This window comes from Benincasa hispida, unplaced genomic scaffold, assembly GCF_009727055.1.
Source record: "Benincasa hispida cultivar B227 unplaced genomic scaffold, ASM972705v1 Contig261, whole genome shotgun sequence".
Taxonomy (NCBI): Eukaryota; Viridiplantae; Streptophyta; class Magnoliopsida; order Cucurbitales; family Cucurbitaceae; genus Benincasa; species Benincasa hispida.
In genome coordinates, this window is record NW_024064775.1 from 718,360 (window position 1) to 740,653 (window position 22,294).

General features: G+C 33.8%; 1 protein-coding gene and 1 long non-coding RNA gene across 2 annotated transcripts; one reads left to right on the top strand and one right to left on the bottom strand.

Moving 5' to 3' along the window:
• Window positions 1-720: 720 nt before the first annotated feature.
• LOC120069168 (receptor-like protein CLAVATA2) lies at window positions 721-3,680 on the bottom strand. Its single transcript, XM_039020844.1, has 2 exons — window positions 3,355-3,680; window positions 721-3,219 (listed from the first exon to the last, which is right to left on the bottom strand). Exon 2 carries the CDS (start codon window positions 3,186-3,188, stop codon window positions 924-926), a length of 2,265 nt encoding a protein of 754 aa, XP_038876772.1. The 5' UTR covers window positions 3,189-3,219; window positions 3,355-3,680; the 3' UTR covers window positions 721-923.
• A 14,979-nt stretch (window positions 3,681-18,659) lies between these two features.
• On the top strand, window positions 18,660-20,230 carry LOC120069170. The gene is made up of 3 exons (XR_005479459.1): window positions 18,660-19,071; window positions 19,160-19,231; window positions 20,053-20,230. It is a non-coding gene; the product is annotated as an uncharacterized LOC120069170 (long non-coding RNA).
• Window positions 20,231-22,294: the final 2,064 nt, after the last annotated feature.

The window sequence follows — 22,294 nt, forward strand, 5'->3', positions numbered from 1 at the left end:
TATATGTGTAAATGTTGATGCTATAGCATAAATTTAAAAAAGAAATGAAAAACTAAAAAAATATAAAGTTTGAAATATTTTGAGGTAAAATGATGTGAAAATTATGAAAATTTTAAATGGTAAAAGAAAAAAGAACTTATATCAATTCAATTTTGGAGTGAAATGGTGTGAAATTTAATGAAAAAAATTGAATGAGGTTAAAATAAATATAAGCTATTTTTGGTGGTTTTTTCAAATTCAATTTCATTTAGAAATGAAAATTTTAGATCGAAAATAAAGCTACAAATTTACAAAAGTTAGAAATTAGAAAACGTAGCACATAAAAAGATTTAATCCCTTATCGAAAAGGACATTGGAGTGTGAAACCATAAAATTGGGTATAATCAGAACTATAAAATTAGAAAACTTGAATTGGGCTAACGTAATTAATTCTAAAAAAAAACAAAATTTTCTCAAAATGTCAAAATTTCTAGAAATCTCGAAATCTCATCGAAATAGATAGAATCGAAATATTCTCGAAATTTTCTTGAAATTTTGAAAATCTCAAAATTTTGTCTAAATTGGGGGAAAACGAAATTTTCGGCGATAAAAAATCCGAACCCTTCAAAATTTCGAGATTTCTTTAAAGTGTGGTTGCATATTCAATATTAAAAAACAAAAGCAAGAAAAAAACAGATGAACTATTACTTCTTTTAGAGAGAGAAAAATTATCTCAAGACAGGAAAAATAAACATGATACACAATATGTTTCATTAATCTAGGAAAGTACTAACTCTGAAATATGTCAAAGGTTACAATGCTCAGAGTTCTTGTCTCATTGGAAGATTTCTCTTCCTTCTATTAAAAAGAGGGAGAAAAAAAAGCTTCAAGAGGTAAAAGGAATATACAAGAGAGCAATATTGCAAAACTCACTCCTAACTTCATCAAGCTTTTGTGTGGAGAAAGTAGTTTCTTGCTCTACCAGAACACAAAAGAGAAACGGTACCAAAGTAGAAACTTACAAATGCACTCAAACAAAAAACCCAGACCGATATCGGCCCCTCTGTTTCGCCATCTGATATCTTCCCCGGAACAGTTGGAATACCGCTGGAGCGACACCCTTCGCCCGAAGACTCCACACACAGGTCTGGATTCCCAGCAAATGCACCTGGAAACCGCCCAAATCCCTGCTTCTCCGAAACCAAACCCGAGAAGCAGTTATACGACAGATCGAGAAGAGTTAAATCCTCAAGGATGGATATATTTCCTGGGATCTCACCAGACAGATAATTGTGGGACAAATCCAAGGCTCTTACACTCTGCATTTTCTCTAGCCCAGGAACCTGACCTTCAAGAGAGTTATATGATAAGTTCAAGTATTGCAGACCCTCGAGTGAAAATAAACCTTCAGGGATCGACCCATGTAGCAAATTATTCGACAAATCGATTCCAACAGCTGAAGACAGATCATAGTTGAATTGTAATTCACTGCCAATATCTACAACGGTAGAAACTTTAAAATTCACCACTTTCTTCGCTGCGAATGGTTCTTTTGATGGCCTACTAATGTCACCACTGTTAAAATTCGAGCTAATGTTAAAGTTGACGTCGGGTATGGAGCCAGAGAATTTGTTGCTTGAGAAGTCCATCAGCTGAATTACTTCAAATGCAAACAACCAACTGGGAAGATTACCTATGAATTTATTGCGAGCGAGGGAGAGATATCTCAGGTTCGACCATTTTGTTATAGCATCGTTCAAATTTCCCGAGAGATTGTTGGAGCTAAAATCAACGATCTCCAATGATTTACATCCTGCCAGAGTCAGTGGGACTTCACCAGAAATCATGTTGTTGCTAATGTCTAATATCTTCAAACTATCCAATGCATCAAGCTCAGGTTGAATCTCACCAGAAAGATTATTGTTGTTAAGTATCAAAGCAAGTAGTTGAAAGCATCCGACAATGTTCAATGGAATCGAGCCCGATAAGTAGTTATATGAGAGATCAATGACTTGGAGATAAGTCAGATTCCCAATCCTTGCAGGAATTTCCCCTACAAGGAGATTGTGTGAAAGGAACAATGCCTGCAAACTTCTCAGTTCTGTGATCTTTGATGGAATTCCACCCGAAAATCGATTGTGAGACAAGTCAAGCAGGACAAGCCCTGATTTCTCTATCGTCTCCACGATCTTGCTCGGAAGAGGACCATATAGATCATTGTTACTCAAGTCCAACACAAGCAGCTGCTCCGAAAACAAGAGTCTAGGCGACATCTTGTATGTTAAATGATTGGATGATAGGTTCAACTGAACCAATGCACGAAGTGACGCAATACACGTGGGCACTCCTCCAAAGATAGAATTGTTAGCTAAATTCAGAACTGTGAGCGAGTCAGTGCAAGCTGAAAAACAAGGTAGAGTTCCAGAAAACCAATTCGACATGAGATTGAGCGAAACTAAAGGCTGATGAAAATCATACACATTTCCCTTCAAATAGTTATTTTGAAGATCCAAATACTTCAGAGACGTCGAATTCAACAAACTCCCAGGCAGTTCACCACTAAAAGAGTTAAAACCCAGGTCAAGTTTCTGTAGCTTTGCAGAGAAGTTCCCAATCCAAGAAGGAATAGGACCCCCCAAGTCTTGGTTCCCAACCAAGACAAGCTCCTCCAAGTTCTCTAGCTTCATCAATGTCTCAGGCACAACGCCTCGAAACCGATTATAACTCAAATCAACAGAACGAAGGTGAATCAAATTGCCCAAGCACGACGGTATGGAGCAAGAAAAGTTGTTCTGAGACAAAACCAGGTGCTCAAGAAATGAGAGGTTACAGAATCCAGGGTTAATTTGACCAGACAAGTTCATATCAATCAGTTCAATGGAAACCACTCTCCCAGTCTTGTTTTCACAAACAATTCCAGTCCAATCTGAACAGTTAGAACCAACCCAGCTTGACAAATTCTTATTAGGGTCTTGAATCGATGATTTGAACGCCAAAAGAGAGGCCCCATCTTCAGAGTCAAGCTCCACTGATTGGGAAGGGTTTAAGCAAAGAATCAACAAGAACAAGAGCAACAAAGCATGGCAATCAAGAAACTTATAAGGAGAGAAAGAAAAACCCCATTTCTGGCCTGACACTGAAGAACGAACCCAAAAAACCCTCAAACAGGAAAAGGGAATCAATTTCCCTAAAGTCCATCTCTGGTCCATCACTGAGAAACAAACCAATTTCCCTAAAACCCTGAAGTAACAGCCACAAGAATCAATTTTCCTAAAACCCCATCTGCCTAAACAAGAGAGAAAGCTCTAAAAAGCAAGCATCAAAGAGATTAAGCAACCTATCACAGAACAAAGAATGAGAAAGAGAGAGACTTACGAGTGGAAATGGAGGGAGATAGGAAGCAGCAGCAAATGGGCTTTTTCTATTTTGGGATTATGGGTATTTGGAGGTCGCAGTAGAACAGAGATTCTCTTATTTACATGTCTTCTTCATCTTCTTTATGAAGGGGAAAAAGAAGAGGCATTAAAGGGAGAAAAGGGGAACTTTGGTTAGGGACGGTAGAGATTTAAAGTGCAAATGTGAGCGAACTTGTTCCCCTGTCTCTCCACTTTCTCTTTTTTTTTTTTTTCTTCAAGCTCCGAGTTTTGGGCACTCTACTGGAGAGGAGATGGCCAAATCCTCCGCGCCCTGTCACCAAAACCCCAATTGAAGTTAAATTTCGTTTGCTTAGAGTTAAATTATAGTTTGTGTCAATTTTTTGTCCTAGTGTTTAATTGGTCGTTTTCAGTCCAATTTCCTAATACTTTGTAGTTGGTTGAATTTTAGTTTTTCTAGTTTCAAATTTGACTCAACAACTTGTTTATAGTTCAATCATAAAAAATTCCTAAAGAGTGGAACCCCATTATTCAAATCTTGATGTCAGTACTTAAAAAAAGAACTATCCATATACTTTCTCTATATGAAAAGGAATGAATTTTATCTTGTGAAATTACGTATTCAACTCCCTATTTGGTGAAGTTTCAAAATAGTAGGCATATTGAGTCAATGACTTGGGTCACTCTCATCCATGCAAATCAAATGACGAGCCAGGAGTTTATAACTCACTCAAAATTAAGATCGAATCACATATGATTGAAATATTAATCTCTTCAATTAACGGATTTATGAATTAAATATTTTGCGGTCCAATCTTATACAAACTCTTTGTATAGAATACTATCACTCAATGTTTTCACATGAACGATTTGGATCGATTCTTTGTAACAATTACAAAAGGGGTGGTATCCATAGTGTTTTACTAGGATAAGACACCAATCTTTAGGTTATTTCTTGAACATGATCCATCCCTATATCAACTACATATTGTTCAAGATTTCAATCAATAACCTTGGTTTTTTACAATAGTGGATAATTTAATATCACATATTTAATAATTAAATTAAATAATTTTTTTAAAATGATAAATTAATTACAAGATTTTAAGGTATAAACACCAACAATCTTTCACTTGCATTAAAGTCAGGAGGACATGTACCATAGAACATACTCTAAGTAGTTACGTTCCTATTTCAATAGGATGACCTAGGCAACTTAGTCTTAATTCTGAGTATATTATGAACTTCTGTTCACGAGGGATTGTCCTTTGATTTGTATGGGTGAGGGTGGCCAGTTTGCTGACTTAATATGCTTACCATTTTGGGGACAAGACCGAGTGGGGAGCTGGAAACATAATAATATAAGATGGTATCAACTCCTTCCTGTCTTTAGGGTAAGTAGATTAGTGTTCCAAGTAGTGTCTCTGGTACTTGAACAAAGAGTCCTACCCTCTCATTGGTCAGAAGAGCTTTCTATTTATTAGTTGGACTATAAACAAGTTTTTCATTAGATGAGCACTGGTACTTAAGAAGTTAGAGGTAATCCAAGGGTAAAATGGTAATTTGATATAGTTGGAGTTACATATACTCGTAAAGGACTAACTTGCCGTTATTGGTTTATATCCGTGAATGCAGAAATATATCTATAGTGAGAAGAGTGCAGCGTGGGTCTTTAATGGAATATACCTACAGTTAACGAGTATTAATTAACTTAGTTAACGAGTTTAGTCAATTAATCTCATATCGTTGAAGCTTCTGATCTACAGGTCTACCAGGTCCTCTTGTTAGCTCACTAAAGGATATTAAAGAAGGATGATTTGAATTGTTCACATAAATTCATGGAAATTATATATTAATATGATTAATGTGTTACTAATTATGGATATGATCTATAATTCAAATTAAATTGAAAATAAACATTGAATAAGATTCAAATAATTAGTTCAAGTGAATTAGATTCACAAAGAATTAATTAATAGAGAGGTGTCATACATATACATATAATATTTATGATAATTTAATATAAATACTTTAAATTGGATTTAATATATAAATAATTATTTAATTAATGTGTTAATTAATTAAGTAAGTGTTATTTAATTAAACATACTAATTAATTAAATAAATGTTATTTAATTAATTGTGCACAACGAAAAATTGGAAAAAGACTAGGAGAAGGGGTTGACCCTTCTCTACATAAAGTCTTTCTTATGACCCTTTTGGGGCCACACAGAATACAATAGAATTGCAAGCATTCATTGTTCAATTTTTTTTTCTAATTCACAAAAGAAATCCTCTCTATTCTGACAGTTAAGGTTTCTTCTTCTTCTTATTTTTTTTTAAGCGAAACAATGAGCTGAAAATGAATAAGACAAAGGGAACAAACTTAAAAAAGATGTAGTCGACCACACCCGATGACAAGCATTGATGTGAGGAAGGATAAGAACGATAAAGAAAAGTAGAGGGAAAGATATATAAACAAATAAATAAAATAAAACAAACAAAATTTACATCAAATTTACATTAGCATTATTGACAGAAAAATTGATAGATGGGCTAAGAATGTTGTAATATGCAATCTAAACTAAATTTAAAGGACCGAAAGTGTAACTTTCTTTTATCGAAAAATTAAATGAACCATCTATACTTGCTATAACATATCAAATCAAATGGAGTAAGTTTGCAAGTTGAGAAAAATTGAAATTGCTTTCATTGAAAGTTGAACTCAAGACCTCCCGCTTACTAATCAAGTGCTCTAACCAATTGAGTTATGAAAGCTTTTATTCTAAAACTAATTTTAGCTATTTAAATTTTTAATCTAAAATAGATTAACATATAAAAACACATGAACTTTGCTCTTAAAGTACCTCTATTCAAAATTTACAAATATAAGCCTTCACTCTGAAACTTATTTTAAGCTATTTTATTTTTTAATATAAATTTAATTAAATTATAAAAGTACACTTGAACTTTGATCTTTGTTTCAAAATACCCCTATTCATTTGAAAGTTACAAATATTACTATTGACCTTTATTAATATTGAGTTTTAAAAAGGTAGCATGTTGTGGTTATTGATCAATAATCAAACAATTGTTCCATACCTTAGTTTTTGTCTGGAACTCAAAATGATTTAGACTTCAATGATAGTTTTCCTCCTCACTCTCTTCCAATAGTTGGATACCACCTATCCTTCTATTGGAATCTCTGAGAATAACAAGATTACTCTCATGGTCGTGTTCAAGATTGTTCAAGGAAACGTTCGTGTTCAAGATCGTTGGAGGAGTCATTTGTTGGAATATCGAGAGGATCATTTTAGAAGCTTGGGAATCTACAATAGTAAGAATGGTTCTATCCTTTCCTTACAACATGCTATTTCCATGTTTGCTCTACGTATATTCTATTTTTGGTTTACTGTTTTCGTTTATGTAAAAATCGATTTGCGGGATGCAAGACATTCACAATGCTTTTGCTGCGGGATCTGACCCCTTCAATTGGTACTAGAGATGTTTTCAATTTTGACACTTGGATTACTTTTAATATGATTAAAATATAAGGGCCTGTTGTATTTTTTGGGCAATTTAATTCTTGCTTCAAGTCTATAAGTCTGTGTCGATCGAAAGAGCAATAGTTGCTGAAGAGATTGGAAGAAATTAAGGTGTTCGGGGCAAGTTCGAAAACGAAAATGAGCAGAATAGAAACATTCTGTTGTTCAGAGTCGTGATGCTGTGACAACGCTGAAAGACGAGGCACAGTGCATCAGATTCGTAGCGTTGTAATGCTGCTCCTCAGTGTTGCAACACTCCAAAGTTTGACGGAGTCTTGGTGGCACGCACGGGAGAAGACAGCGGTTGAAGTCCTCTTTTCACCTAGTTTTGTTTTCGTAATTATTAAATAATATTAATTAACAAAATTAATATAATAGTTATATTAATTTAATTAATAATTTTGTATTAGGGTGCCAAAATTGATCCAATTTTTGTTGTTTAAATTAATTTAATTATGCATTGGATGTATATTAGATTAATATTTGAATTCATATTACATATTGTATGTCATATAGATTCAAAATTACCCACCTTAGGATAAACATGTACATGCATCATAATTAAATATAAGGGTTATATTTTATGGATGCATGATTAAATTAGCATGCTCATGCATCATGATGTAAGTGTTATGTTATAATGATATATGATTACCCTAAGCATGTCCATGCATCATGCTATATATTAAAATTGTTATAATAAATAGTGGAATGATATATGTGATGCTTGTTTTTCATGTATGATTTATATAAATGTTTTATTTATCAAATAAAAATGAAATTTGCATTGAGCATGACATTACTTAGATAAATATAATTATTGTATTTAATTGATGTCATTAGATGCAAATTTTATAGGTTTTAATAAAGCATTAAAATATAAGTGTTATAGTTTTAATGAGATAGATTAAAATCTATAATCAAAAGTTACATGCAAACATAGGTCCAAATTAATTTTAAATAGTTTAAAATTCATCAACCTAGACTTATGTAATTTCTAATGAGATTAGGAATAGGTTCATCTTTTAAATTTGCTTTAATAGTGTTAAAATGAATTTAATCAAAAGATACATTTATAATAATTGCCCGTAAGAGACCTTTGTCTAAGGAACGTTCTGTCTAGAAGGGGGTATTTAAGCTGACAAAAATGGAACATCTCCACCTGGAAACCGACTTGGAAGGTGAATTGGGCAAATATTTTATAAGCATGCAATAAGTGATTGATTTTATTAAAGAGTTTAATAAATGAAATCAAATATTGTTAAATCATTCAATACAAATGTTATACTGAGCAAATTAAAAGGACTTAGATAAATTCATTAGCCAGGTTTTAGCTAAGTATAATAAAAAATCCTTAAAAATATTATAATACATTAGTGGAAGGAAATTGGCATAGTGATATATCAAATTTCAGCTCTCACGATTCTAAGAGTTCACACCGTGAGATTCATGCTCGGCTTCGTGTTGCCCTAGGCACGACCTCCCTTCAAAAAGTGTTTGCATGGGTTAATAACAAGGTGAATAGAGAAAGTGTCTTTAGTAAGTGGGAGAGGGGCACATGTTAATATATCCTATAGTCTCCTCCCTTAGGTTTCACGAAGAGATTTCTATGGTCCGCCTGCATGTTTTCCTCAAGCGACCATCCCTTGAAGGTCTTAATCATTAAAATCGGAACAACACAAACTCCAGCAATGGATAAGGTTTTTTAGGTTAATCTTCAATAGTTGTCTTTTCTTTCGATAGCCTGTTGAAGCGTACCTCTGGAATCCGAAAATGAGGGGTTACACTTACAGGATGAATTAAGCTAGTTAATGAACCTCGACTGAAACAACAGTAGCTAAAAATTATAGGAATAAGAGTTATTCTGGTATTAGTGAGTGGCTGAGATTGTCTCAATTCATAGGAGGAGTAGTTGATCACTCTTCGGTGGCTGTTGCTCTAAACCTTTGAAGTATCGTTGCAAAAACTAGAATAAATAATTTAATTAAGGTTCTACGATTACATGTGTTTTTGCTAAATTGATTGGATAATTAAGTAATGGGCTAAGACAAATATAACTAATACGGTCAATTGTTTATTGTTCGTTTCAGCATGTCTTCCACAATCATTTCATTGCTTAAAAACAAAAAATTAGCCGGTAAAACTATGCGACGTGGAAATCTAACTTGAATACGATTCTGGTTAATGATGATCTGCGGTTCGTCTTGACGGAGGAATGTCCTCCAGTCCCCGTTCGCAATGTATCCCAATGATTGAAGGATGCTTATGATTGTTGGACGAAGGCCAATGACAAGGCTCGAGTCTACATCTTGGCAAGTCTGCCTGATGTTCTTACCAAGAAGTATGAGGCCATGATGTCTGCATGTTAGATCATGTTGTCCCTCCAGGAGATGTTTTGGACAACCGTACATTCAGATCTAGCACGAGGCCCTCAAGTACATTTATAATACGCACATGAAGGAAGGCCAGTCAGTGAGAGAACATGTACTCGATCTGATGGTCCAGTTCATTGTTAGTGAAATGAACAGTGTGGTCATTGACGAGTAGAGTCAAATGCTCTTTATTTTGGAATCTCTTTTGAAGAGTTTCCTTCAATTCTGTAGAAATGCAGTTATGAACAAAATACAATACACCATGACTACCCTTCTTAATGAGTTACAAACTTATTAGTCCCTTATGAAAGGTAAAGAACTAGTAGAAGGAGAGGCAAATGTTGCCCATTTCAAAAAGTTCCACAAGGGTTCATCCTCAGAAACTAAGTCTGCTTATTCATAGAAGATCTAGAAAAAAAAATGAGATAGGGGGAAGGATCCCATTGTTGGAAAGGCAAGGGTAAGGCCAAGGTAGTTGACAAGGGCAAATGCTTCCACTATAATGTGGGTGGTCACTAGAAACACAATTGCCTCAAGTACCTTGCTGAGAAGAAGAAAAAGAAGGAAGGTAAATATGATTTACTAGTTTTGGAAACTTGTTTAGTGGAAAATGTCCTTGATGATTGGAATTTGATTCAAGAGCCACTGATCACGTTTCGTTATTCTTTATAGGGTATTAGTTTCTTCTAACAAATCGAAGAGGGTGAAATGACGCTCAAGATTAGAACGGGAGACACCATTTCGACTCGTTCAGTCGGAGTTGCTAAGTTGTTTTTTAGAAATCTTGAACGTTTTTCCCAAAATGAGGAGAAACCTTGTTTTTATTTCCTATTTAATTGAACAATCGTACTCTGTTCCTTTTCTTCTAATGAAGTGTTAATTATAAAAAATGGTGTGACTATTTGTTCAGCTACTAGAAGACAACTTATATGTGTTAAGGCCAATTGAATCAAATGCACTTTTAAATCATGAGATGTTTAAAACTACAAATACTCAAACAAAAAGGTGAATAATTTCTCTAAGTAACAATAACACATATCTTTGACATTTGAGATTAGGTCACATAAATCTCGATAGGATCTGGAGATTGATAAAGAATGGACTTCTAAACAAGTTAGAAGATGATTCATTACCTCCATGTGAATCCTGTCTTGAAGGAAAAATGACCAAAAGAACTTTTAGTGGAAAAGGTTATAGAGTCAAAGAGCCTTTAGAGCTCATACATTGGGATCTTTGTAGATCAATGAATGTAAAGGCTAAAGGAGGGTACGAATACTTCATTTCTTTCATAGATGATTATTCGAGGTATGGTTATTTATACCTAAAGGAACATAAGTCTAGAGCTTTTGAAAGGTTCAAAGAGTATAAGGTTGAAGTTGAAAATCTATTAGGCAAAACAATTAAAACACTTCGACTCGATTGGGGTGGAGAGTACATGGATTTAGAATTCTAGAACTATATCATAGAACATGGGATTCAATCCCAACTTTTAGCACCTGTTACACCTAAGCAGAATGGTGTATCAGAGAGAAGAAATAGAACCTTATTAGATATGGTTCGTTCTATGATAAGTTAGATATGGTTCGTTCTATAATAAGTTATGCTCAATGGTGTATCACATCTTGAACAATGTTCTCTTGAATAGTGTTTTTGAAATACCTTTCGAGTTATGGAGGGGGCGTAAATCGAGTTTACATTACTTTAAAATCTAGGGTTGTCTTGCACGTGTGTTAGTGACAAATCCTAAGAAATTTGAACCACATTTAAGATTATGCCAATTTTTTGGTCACACTCTAAGGAAATGAGAGGTGGCCTGTTCTATGACCCTCAAGAAAATAAGGTGTTTGTATTGAAAAATGCTATATTTTTAGAGGAAGACCATATGGGAGATCATAAACTACGAAGCAAAATAGTATTAAGTGAAGTTATTGAAGAATCAACAAGGGTTGTTAATGCAGCTAGTCCTTCATCAAGAGTTAATGAAGAAGCCAACACTTTAGGTTAGTCTCGTACTTCTCAATCGTTGAAAGTACCTTGACGCAATAGGGGGGAGGGGGGAAGGGTTGTGATACAACTTGACCGTTACTTGGGTTTAACTGAAACTTAAGTTTTCATACTAGATGATGGTGTTAAGGATCTATTGTCATATAAACAGGCAATGAATGACGTAGACAAGGACCAATGGGTCAATGCTGTAGACCTAGAAATGGAGTTTGTATATTTTAATTTAGTATGGGAGCTTGTAGATCCACCTAAAGGGGTCAAATCCATAAGGTGTAAATAGATGTATAAAAGAAAGAGAGATGTAGCGGGAAAAGTATAAACCTTCAAAGCTAGACTTGTAGCAAAGGATTATACCCAGAGGTGTTGGGGTTGATGCCCTAAATCTCGTAGAGTCCTGTAGTTTGAAAATACTTGTATGAACAAACATTTTGTGATTTATAATATATGATATTTTATTCACATTGTCTATGAAATATATGATATTTTAGTTGCATTAACCACAAACCAATAAACTAAGATTCATGCTTGTCATTGTAACTTAAACATGTATGTGGAGACATATAAGTGGATTGTATTTAAGTGATAACCTAAATGGTCTGTAGTATATGGATAAGGTTGGGTACCTTATCCTGGTGACACTACGAGTATGGCCCGCTTTGTAGGTGTTACAAATTTTGTAAAGTGCTACAAATGATCTGATCTTGATCATTTGTGTATTAGACATGCGAGCGGGGATATTCAATACAAAGGAGTTTGTATAAGACCGGACCACAAAATGTTTAGTCCTGTTATATAACGCCGTTCATAATTGAGACTTTCATTCCACTAGGATGACCATAGGTAACATGAACTTAATCCTGAGTGAGTTGTGAACTCTTGCCTATGAGGACAGTTCTTTGATTTTCATGGGTGAGAGTGGCCAGATTGCCAACTTAACAAGCCTACCATTTTGGGGATTCGTCTGATTAGAGAACTGGGAATTCAGCTACACAAGATGGAATTCACTTCTTCCCCAAAGTAGGGATAAGTAGATAAATTGCTTCCTTAAAAACTGATTCTGGGTCTTGAATAATGTAGCGCCACACCCTCTCTTGGCCCGAGAGGGGCTTGTTCATAGTGGGACTATAATCTATTATTCATTAAAGAAATCATTGGTACTTAAGGAGTTAGATGTAACTACATGAGCAAAACGGTAATTTGGCCCAGCTGACTTACAAGCAATTTGCGATGGGTCATCGTATTGTTGATTGGTTATATCCAATGGACACAGAAATATATCTGTAGTGCGAAGAGTGCAGCTGTTGGTCTTTAGTGGAGTGCCCGACAGTTAATGGATGGTGTATAATGTGGTTAAAAAGTTCAATAAGTTATTTACATACCATTGGAGCTTCAAGCTACAGGTCCATAAGGTTCCCTTGGTATCTCAATGGATTTAAGTTGAGAATCAGTTTTTTGGTTAATTTGAAATGTTCAAATTAATAAGAGAGGATTTGATTATATATGATATAATTAAATTAATTAAATTATATATGATATAACTGATATAATGTATTTTATATATTATTGTTTAATTGGAGGAATAAATATTTGAATATGATTCAAATATATTTTCTATGAATTAGATTCATAGTTATTAAATTTAATATAAATATGATTTATATTAAATGCTATAAAATAGAGAAAAAAAACTATAGTTTATATATTATATATGATGCAATATTAAAACTATAGGTTATAAATATAATAGGATAAGTTAATTATCATATTTATTTATAATTTATTAATTATTTAATAATTATCCTTTTTCTCTCTAATCACCCTTAGTGGATAGTTATTTGGTTTCATGGAAAAAGTCGGATAAATGAAATTTGATTTCATAATTCCAAGTACAGACACAATTAACAATCGAGTATCTACACGATTGCTTGAGAAACTATACAATACCTTCATTATCACCACGATCGAGAGACTTGTCTATGTGATAGACTTGTTTGTTTACACGATAATGTTGTTCGTCTACTCCAATGTCTTCCTCCTCCAAACTCTAAACTTCCCCTCTAACCAAAATTAGCCAGAGACCACTACTCCTAGATTCTCACACCGAGAATACCAAAGTCACCAAGTGGTATTGTCCTGTTGGTTCGAGGATCGAGTTTTTACTTCGTGCTGTTCAAGGGAGTTCACAACTTGTTCGACGCGTTCGTGAACGAGTTAGATCGAGGGATTACTTGAAGAACGATTCTTCAAAGGTATAGTCTCTTGATCCTTTATTTTCATTTCGAAAGCATGCTGTAGTTTAAGACTTATGCATAATTTGTTCTTGTATGACTGTAAATGTCTGCGTTTCATCACAATGGGATTTGGACGATCCGCTTCCACTCAAAGATTCTCTGTAAACAGAGTTCCTTCAAGAGGGAAGGGGTTGATTATAAGGAAACTTTTTTTCTATTGTTATGCTTAAGTCTATAAGAATTCTCTTGTCCATAGCCACATATTATGACTATGAGATATGAAAAATGAATGTCAAGACAGCTTTTCTGAATGACAATCTTAAAGAGAATATCTTTATGTCTCGACCTGGGAGGTTCATAGTCCTAGGTCAGGAGAAAACTTTACAAGTTGGATCGATCCATTTATGGTTGAAACAGGCATCCAGATCTTAGAATATTAGGTTTGATACAACGATCAAATCCTTTGGTTTTGATCAAAATGTTGATGAATCTTGTATTTACAAGAAAATCATCAACTATAAAGTAGCTTTCTTAGTACTTTATGTGGATGATATTCTACTTATTGGGAATGATGTAGGGTACCTTACTAACATTAAGGAATGGATGGAAGCCCAATTCCAAATGAAATATTTGAGAGAGGTGCAATATGTACTTAAGATTCAAATTATTAGAGATTGCAAGAATAGAACATTGGCTCTGTCTCAAACAACTTATATTAGCAAAATGTTGAATCGATATTCAATGCAAAACTCTAAGAAAGGTTTATTATCTTTCAGGCACGGGGTTTACTTGTCTAAGAAATAGTGTCCTAAGACACCTCAAGAAGTTGAGGATATGAAACGTTTCCCTATGCCTCAGATGTGAGTAGCTTAATATATGTTATGCTCTGCATTAGGCTAGACATTTGTTATACAGTGAGAATAGCCAGTAGGTACCAATCCAATCCAGGGTTAAGCTGCTAGACTGTAGTTAAGAACATCATAAAGTATCTTAGGAGAACGAGGGACTATAAGCTGGTGTATGGAGTTAAAGATTTGATCTTTATAGGATACATAAACTCTAATTTCCAATAAACTAACATCAAAGGTTGTCTTATGAGTCTTGAATTGTATGTGGAGATATACAAGGATCAATGTTCAAGATACAACCTAACGGATCTATATTATAGGGATAAGGCAGGGTACCTTATCTTGGTAACATTATGGATACGACCCATTTTCTAATTATACAAACGCAATGATTCAACGCGTTCGTGTAGATGACACACGAGTGGGGGTATCCTATGCAATGAGTTTGCATAAGATCGGACTGCGAAATAGTAACCATTAGATGTAGCATTGTTAACTAGTTAGGTTTCTATTTCAATAGGATGACCTAGGCAACTTAGTTTTAATCCTGAGTATATTATGAACTCTTATTCACGAGGGATTGTCCTTTGATTTGTATGAGTGGGGGTGGCCAGTTCACCGACTCAATATTCCTACCATTTTGGGGATAAAATTGAGTGAGGAACTGGGAACATAATAATACAAGATAGACTCTTTCCTGTCTTCAGGGTAAGTAGATGAGTATTCCCTTAAGTGGTGTCTCCGAGAATTGAGCAAAAGACCTACCCTCTCATTGGCTCGAAGGAGTTTCTGTTTATTGGTTGGACCATAAACATGTTGTTAATTAGAGAAGCACTTGTACTTAAGGAGTCAGAGGTAACCCAAGGGTAAAACGGTAATTTAAACTAGTTGGAGTTACAAACACTCGTGAAGGACTAGTTTGCTGTTATTATTCTATATCCGTGGACACACAAATATATTTGTAGTAAGAAGAGGGTAGCTGTGGGTCTTTAGCTGAGTGTATCCACAGTTAACGAATATTGATTAACTTGGTTAATGAGTTTAGCCAATTAATCTCATATCGTTGGAGCTTCTGCTTTACAAGTCCATTAGGTCTCATTGTTAGCTCACTAAAGGATATTAAAGAGTGATGATTTGAATTGTTCAAATCAATTTGAGAAAATTGTATATTAATATGATTAATATGTAATTGATGGATATGATCTATAATTCAAATTAAATTGGAAGGAAACATTTGAATAAGATTCAAAAAATTAATTATAGTGAATTGAATTCATAAAGAATTAATTAATAGAGAGGTGAGTTTTTGCACATATACATATGATATTTATGATAATTAAATATATTTATGTTAAATTTATAAATAGTTATTTAATTAATGTGCTAATTAATTAAATAATTGTCATTTAATTAATTGTGCACAATGGAAAATTGATAAAAGACTAGAAGAAGGGGTTGACCATTCTCTATATAAAATCTTCCTTATGGCCTTTTTGGAGACACACAAAACACAACAGAATTGCAAACATTCATTGTGTAATTTTTTAACCTAAGCCACAAAATAAATCCTCTATACCCATGCAAAAATTTTTCCTAAGCCACAAAGCATTCATTGTGTAATTTTTTTACCTAAGACACAATAGTTGGATATCACATATCCTTCTATTGGAATCTTTGAATAACAAGGTTACTCTCGTGGTCATGTTCAAGATTATTCGAGGAAATGTTCGTGTTCAAGATCATTGGAGAAGTTGTTCGTTGGAACATCGAAAGGATCGTTCTAGGAGCTTGGGAATCTACAATGGTAAGAATAGTTCTATCCTTTCCCTACAGCATGTTATTTTACATGTTTGTTCTACGTATATTTTGTTTTAGTTTTCTGATTTTGTTTATGTAAAAATCGATTTGCACGATGCAAGACATTCACAACGCTTCCGCTGCGGGGTCCGATATCTTCATATTCTTCACAAGTTGTTCATAATCACAGTTAGGTCAAAATATCGTTTTATCTCTATAATTACCTCTTATCATTAAGTACCACTGATCCTTCTAATGGATAATCTATTTATGGTCCTACCATCAACCAAGTCCCTCTCGAGCTAGTGAGAGGGCATATACCCTTTGTTCAATATTCGAAATCAACACTTAAGAGAACTACTCGTCTACTTACCCTAAAAGTGGGAAGGAGTGAATTTCATCTTGTGCATCTATGTTTTCAACTCCCTACTTGGACATGTCCTCAAAATGGTTGGCTTATTGAGTTGGCATCTTGGGTCACTCTCACCCGTACAAATCAAAGGATAGTTCTCATAGATAGAAGTCATATCTCACTCAGGATTGAGATCGAGTTACATGGTTATCTTATGAAATATTAATCTCTTTAGTCAACGGTGTTATAAAGAGAGATTAAGTATTTCTTGGTCCGGTCTCGTACAATCTCATTGTATAGGGTACCTTCACTTACATGTCTCCACATGAACAATTTGGATCATATCGTTTGTAACACTTACAAAATGGGTCGTATCCATAGTATTACTAGGATAAGGCACCTAAGCTTAATCCATATACTATAGACCCTTTAGGTTATTACTTGAAACATAATCCAACTGTATGTCCACTACATACTGTTCAAGTCTCATGAAATAAACTTGGATTTTCCCTTAATGAATAACTCTAATTATTGCATATTTAAAGTAATCAATTATTATGTCAAATAATTACGAGGCTTTAAGGCATAAATCCCAACACGATGATGTTTTCTCATAGAGTGTCTTACCCTAGAACTTAATGCTTCCTAATATTCTTGATATTAGTCTTTGTACCACTATTATCATAATAAGGTGTGAATGACTAATTTACATCTAAAATACCTTTTAGATCTTTAGGGATAAAATTAGGAGGCGTTTGGGGCAAGGAGTTAGTTATTTTAATCATAGATTATTATGGTTGGATTATAATAGTTTGTATTTGAGGTATAGATTATTTAGTTTGGGTTAAAATAGTATGTGTTTGAGGTGTAAACTATTTTAGTTTGAGAAGAAAATAGTAAATATTGTAGCAAATAATAAAAAAATGATGAATGTAAAATAGTAAAAACTGTAATAGTGTAATAAAAGGGGATTTTGAAATAGTGTTAACTATAGCTAGTCGGTGATTACAAAATAGTATTTACTGTACCAAGAGGTGGTTATTATAGTCTTAGATAGTCTTTGCCCAAAACGTCCCTTTAGTATTTTTATGATTGAATATTATGTATTAATCATCTTGGTCACTACCATGATTGATTGTCCTACCCTAGAAATTAGCTTTTTCTTATGTGATGCCTCTTGAATTTACAATGTTGCTTGTTTTTATAAAGCATAATAATAGGAAAAGAAATGCAAAATTATGTGGTCATGTTTTTAAAAACTTTCATGCCTTTTTGTTTATTTTTCTTAATTGTTCTTTTTTGATTGATTCCTAAAGAGAAAGAGGTAATAAGAAAAATGAAAGCATGTTGATATTGAATATCAGTGTTATTATTGAATTGAGAATTGTGATTGATGAATATTCATTGTTTTCAAGTTAACTAAAATTATTTATGTGTTGTTGATTTTGCTTTAAGTTCATACTAATATCATAGACCAAAATTCATTTTTCTTGAGTAGTTTATCATCATAAAAAATGAGGAGGTTGTTGGCTTTTTGATCTTTAATCTCAAATTAATCAATTTTAGTTAATTAATTAATATTTTTTTATGATAATAAACTTACTTCTATTCTCAAACCATTTTAGTATTTTAAAGTGTCCATTGCGTAGAACTCAAAATAATAATTATAATGCAATTTGAATAACTCAAATCAAAGCTCAAACAAAAAAAATGATATAATTGAAACAAGTTTAATAGAAAAATACCAAAGTGATGACGTGACAACTTATTCATCAAATTAGATTCACCTAGAGAAAGACAGGTGGAGCATTGGAAGAATGACACACGTGGGAGTTTTAAAAGAAAATACTTTAAATATATATATTAGAAAAATTGTTTTAAATGGTAAATGTAACGTCATGAAATTTTAAGTGAATTCAAATTAATTATCTTAATTTATTAGATTTTATGTTCTTTTAATTTTAATTTTTGAAGCCAAAAGTAAGGTAATTTGAAAAGATAATTAATTAATGTTATAAAAGGTTTTGAATTTTGAAATTTGAAAGATTTAAAATGATTTAGAATTTGGAGAGGGGACTGAAGTCCCACCAATTTACGGCTTTGAATATATATATATATTAAAAAAAAGAGAGAGAGAATGTATCCCTTCTCCCTCACGTGTGCAACCCCCGCAGTTCTTCATCTTCTTCTTCAGGTAGTACGCGCTGCATGCCACCGCTCTGGGCCACACGAAACTGTCGTCCTCCAACGCCCGTAGCTCACCGGTCAGCACTCGCCATCGAAGGTCCGTGGCCTAGCAGCTGACGCCGAGTGTGGTCTCGCCGCCAATTAGCCCCTGTTCCGTCAATCTGTCTTCCCGATCTCTCAGTCTCTCTTCTTCGATCCGCCGCGTTCGTGGGTATAGCTCCGTCGTCGTCCTGCAGACAGTTGTCGCGCCGCCAGTTCTCTCGCAGATCTCTCTTGCTACCGTCCATCGCACAGCCAGCCGACCGTTGCCCAGTCTTCATGGATGCTGACGACCATTGCCCAACCACCATTCACCTCCATCGTCGCAGATCTGCCGTTTAGAGTGAGTTTCTATTATTTTAGTTTTCATGTTGGTTCTTGAATGTCCAACAAGTTTTTGGTCTAAGTTCTTTTGCTCTTGATGTTTGAAGATTGATTTGGAGTTTTCGGAAGTAACTGAGGTGCTGTCCACTTGGTTCGAGACCTTTCCCGACCGGATTTTGGTAAGATTTAGGGTCTTTTGGATAACACTAAGTGTTGGCTTAATTATTTGATGTACCTGGGTTTAGGAGAGATTTGAAGGTTTAATGTTGCTGTCCATCAAAATTAAAAGTTAACTTTTGGGGGGTTTAGCTTTTGGGTGGTGCTGATTTTGAAGCTTTGAATTGCTTACCACTAATTGGATTAGTTTTGGAGACTATTACTTTGTGTTTGTCTTAAGCTAAAGTACCCAAATCAATTTTAATTTATGTTTAGAGGAGAATTAAAAAATTTTACCTAAGGTAAAAGGAGATTGCTTAGCTTGATTACTATATTAGGGCTTAAATCTTCGGTAAGTGGTTTACTAGTGGTTTACCCTCGAACCCCAAGTTGATGTTAAAATTGTGAATACACTGAAAGCATGTTTCTATTGTGATGAAATCTTTTGCCATGATTGACTTATGGATGGACTGTTGAGATTGTTCTAGAAACTCATGAGTTATGTTATTAAAATTATTGTAATATGTTATGACTTGATACGAATTTGGACGTCGTATGCTGCATGTTAGATTGATGATGATTGTTAGCACTACATACGACTGTGTACATCCCCTGTGTATGTTTCGGTGTTCTTATGGGATCACCACCAATGTTTATGATTGTAACCTTTCAGGATCAATGCCTATGAAAGCGTGCCTTCGAGTTCGTCTCTTATGCTTATGCCTATGCCTATGTTTGGGATGCACACCGATAGAAAGGCTAATATGTACATCTAGTAGGCCTAGTAGTGGGTCACTTTACTAAGTATTCTTGTACTCACTCTTTTATCTTTGCCTTTTTTCAGGTAAAGGTAAGAACAAATCGTCGAATGACAAGAAGAATTTTTTACTAAACCTTGGGACTTGATATCGCTTTCGCATATATTTTCCTCATATTTTCATGATTTAGTTTAGGAGTCAAATATTTAAATTCTTTGATTGTTGTTATTCAATTACTCATTTAATTCATTTTTCAATTGGAGTTGGGGGTACTCGAACAATGAATTTGTGTTCTTTTATATTAAAAATTTATTTTATGAAATTCTTTTGGTTTTAGTTAAATTTTGTGAAAAAAGTCGTTTAAGATTTATCCATGTATGTAGTAAGGTCTTGTAACTATCCTAGAAAGATAGGTCGTTATAGTAAAACTATTGAAAATATTTTCAAGTATAACAAAATATCATAGTCTATCAGTGATAGACATTGATAGACATTGATAGACATCTATCATAGACACTGATAAACATTCATCAGACGATAGTAGTCTATCAGTGTCTATTAATGTTTATTACTCATAGGCAGTAACATGTTACTATATTTGTAAATATTTTGGTTCATTTTACTATATTTAAAAACAACACTTATTAAAATATATTTTCTTATGTTATTAATTAAAATTTAAATTATTAATGTCGAACTTAATTAAATAAAAATGAGTAAGTATTAGATTATAATTAATATGAAATTTATTATATAATATTAATTTGTAATGACCCGACTTCTTAGGACTTATATTAGGTCATTATTACATGCAAGCATAAATCTCAAAACGACTCTCATAAATTTTAATTAAAATAAAAAAAAAGTTTATTCAATAAATAGTTTTTGTAAAATCTAAATAACTGGAAAGTTTTGATTGGAACCCTCCAAAATATAAGTTCAAAATAATTTTCATGTAGCTTTATGAATAAACTTTTTAAACAATGCAACTCTAAGTTAAAAAACATCAAGACTGGAATTTAAAATATTAAAACATGAAAACATGAGTAAAAGCATCTCTTTGATCCCAATGACACGGTCACATATTTATTCTATCATTTGCCGGTATATTCTTGCTCTTACCTAAAAACATAGCATAAGAAAGGATGAGTATGAAATACTCAGTAAATAACCCGACCTACTGTCAGTCAGATGTTCCCACAAATCTCTGGTAAAATCCTGAATGAGATCACTAACTTTTGGTGAAGTTCCGAAGGAGATCATTAACATCTGGTGAACCTCGAAGGAAACACTGACCTTTAATGAATCCCGTAGAAAACAAAAACCTCTAATGAAATCTTGAAGGAGATCACTAACCTCTTGTAAAATTTTGAAGGAGGTCACTAACCTCTGGTGAATCCTGAAGGAAACACAAACCTCCAGTGAAATCTCGAAAGAGATCACAAACCTCTAGTGGGTACATGATTACGGGTAAGGGTAACTATCACTACCATAAATGTCATGCATCATAAAATAGAGTCCCACACATGAATCATAACACAAAGCTTATACGTCCTCATACATGTCAAATAAAATCTAGTTCATGCTCATACATTCTTGTAAAATATCTTATCAAACAATTTCATGCTCATACTTATCACATACTTCAAACAGGACAGACATATGTTCATATTTCCTTTCTAATCAAGCATCATGATTCACATAGTCTTAGACCTTCAAAATTATCCTTAATTTTATCGCCCGACACGAAGGCAGTTCTAGTAGTAAGATCACTTACCTTAGAATTAAGTCCAAATGACTAGCAATTTAACTTCGCAAAACTTTGAATCCTGAATAAATCCAAAAACATAACCAAAATTAAGTCCAACATTGAGTGCACAATTCCAATCATAACTTAACCCGAACACCTCCAAAAAACTTACCCAACATGTGGTTTGATCCAAAACCACTTTGAAACTTCAAAATCAACATGATCAAACAACTATATCACCAAATCAACCTTTGACTCTAATGGGCAGTAGTTTTAGACTTTCTAATCCAACCTACAAAAATCATAATTAAAACAAAAGTTAAGCTGACACTTAGTGTGTATCTAAAAATTCTCAACAAAGACCCCAAACCTTACAAAAAAGGATGTCGAACTATTTTAATCTTGTCGAATAGTACCTTGAAAGTCTTTAAAACCCAATTTCAACATAAAAACAATATGGGTAAGCCAAAACTTAAACCAACTTTGATGGTTATTCAAGATCTTCCAAGAAAACTCATATAACACCAAATAACTTACCCAAAGTATCAATCTCGATGACAATGGCGATAGCAGCAGTG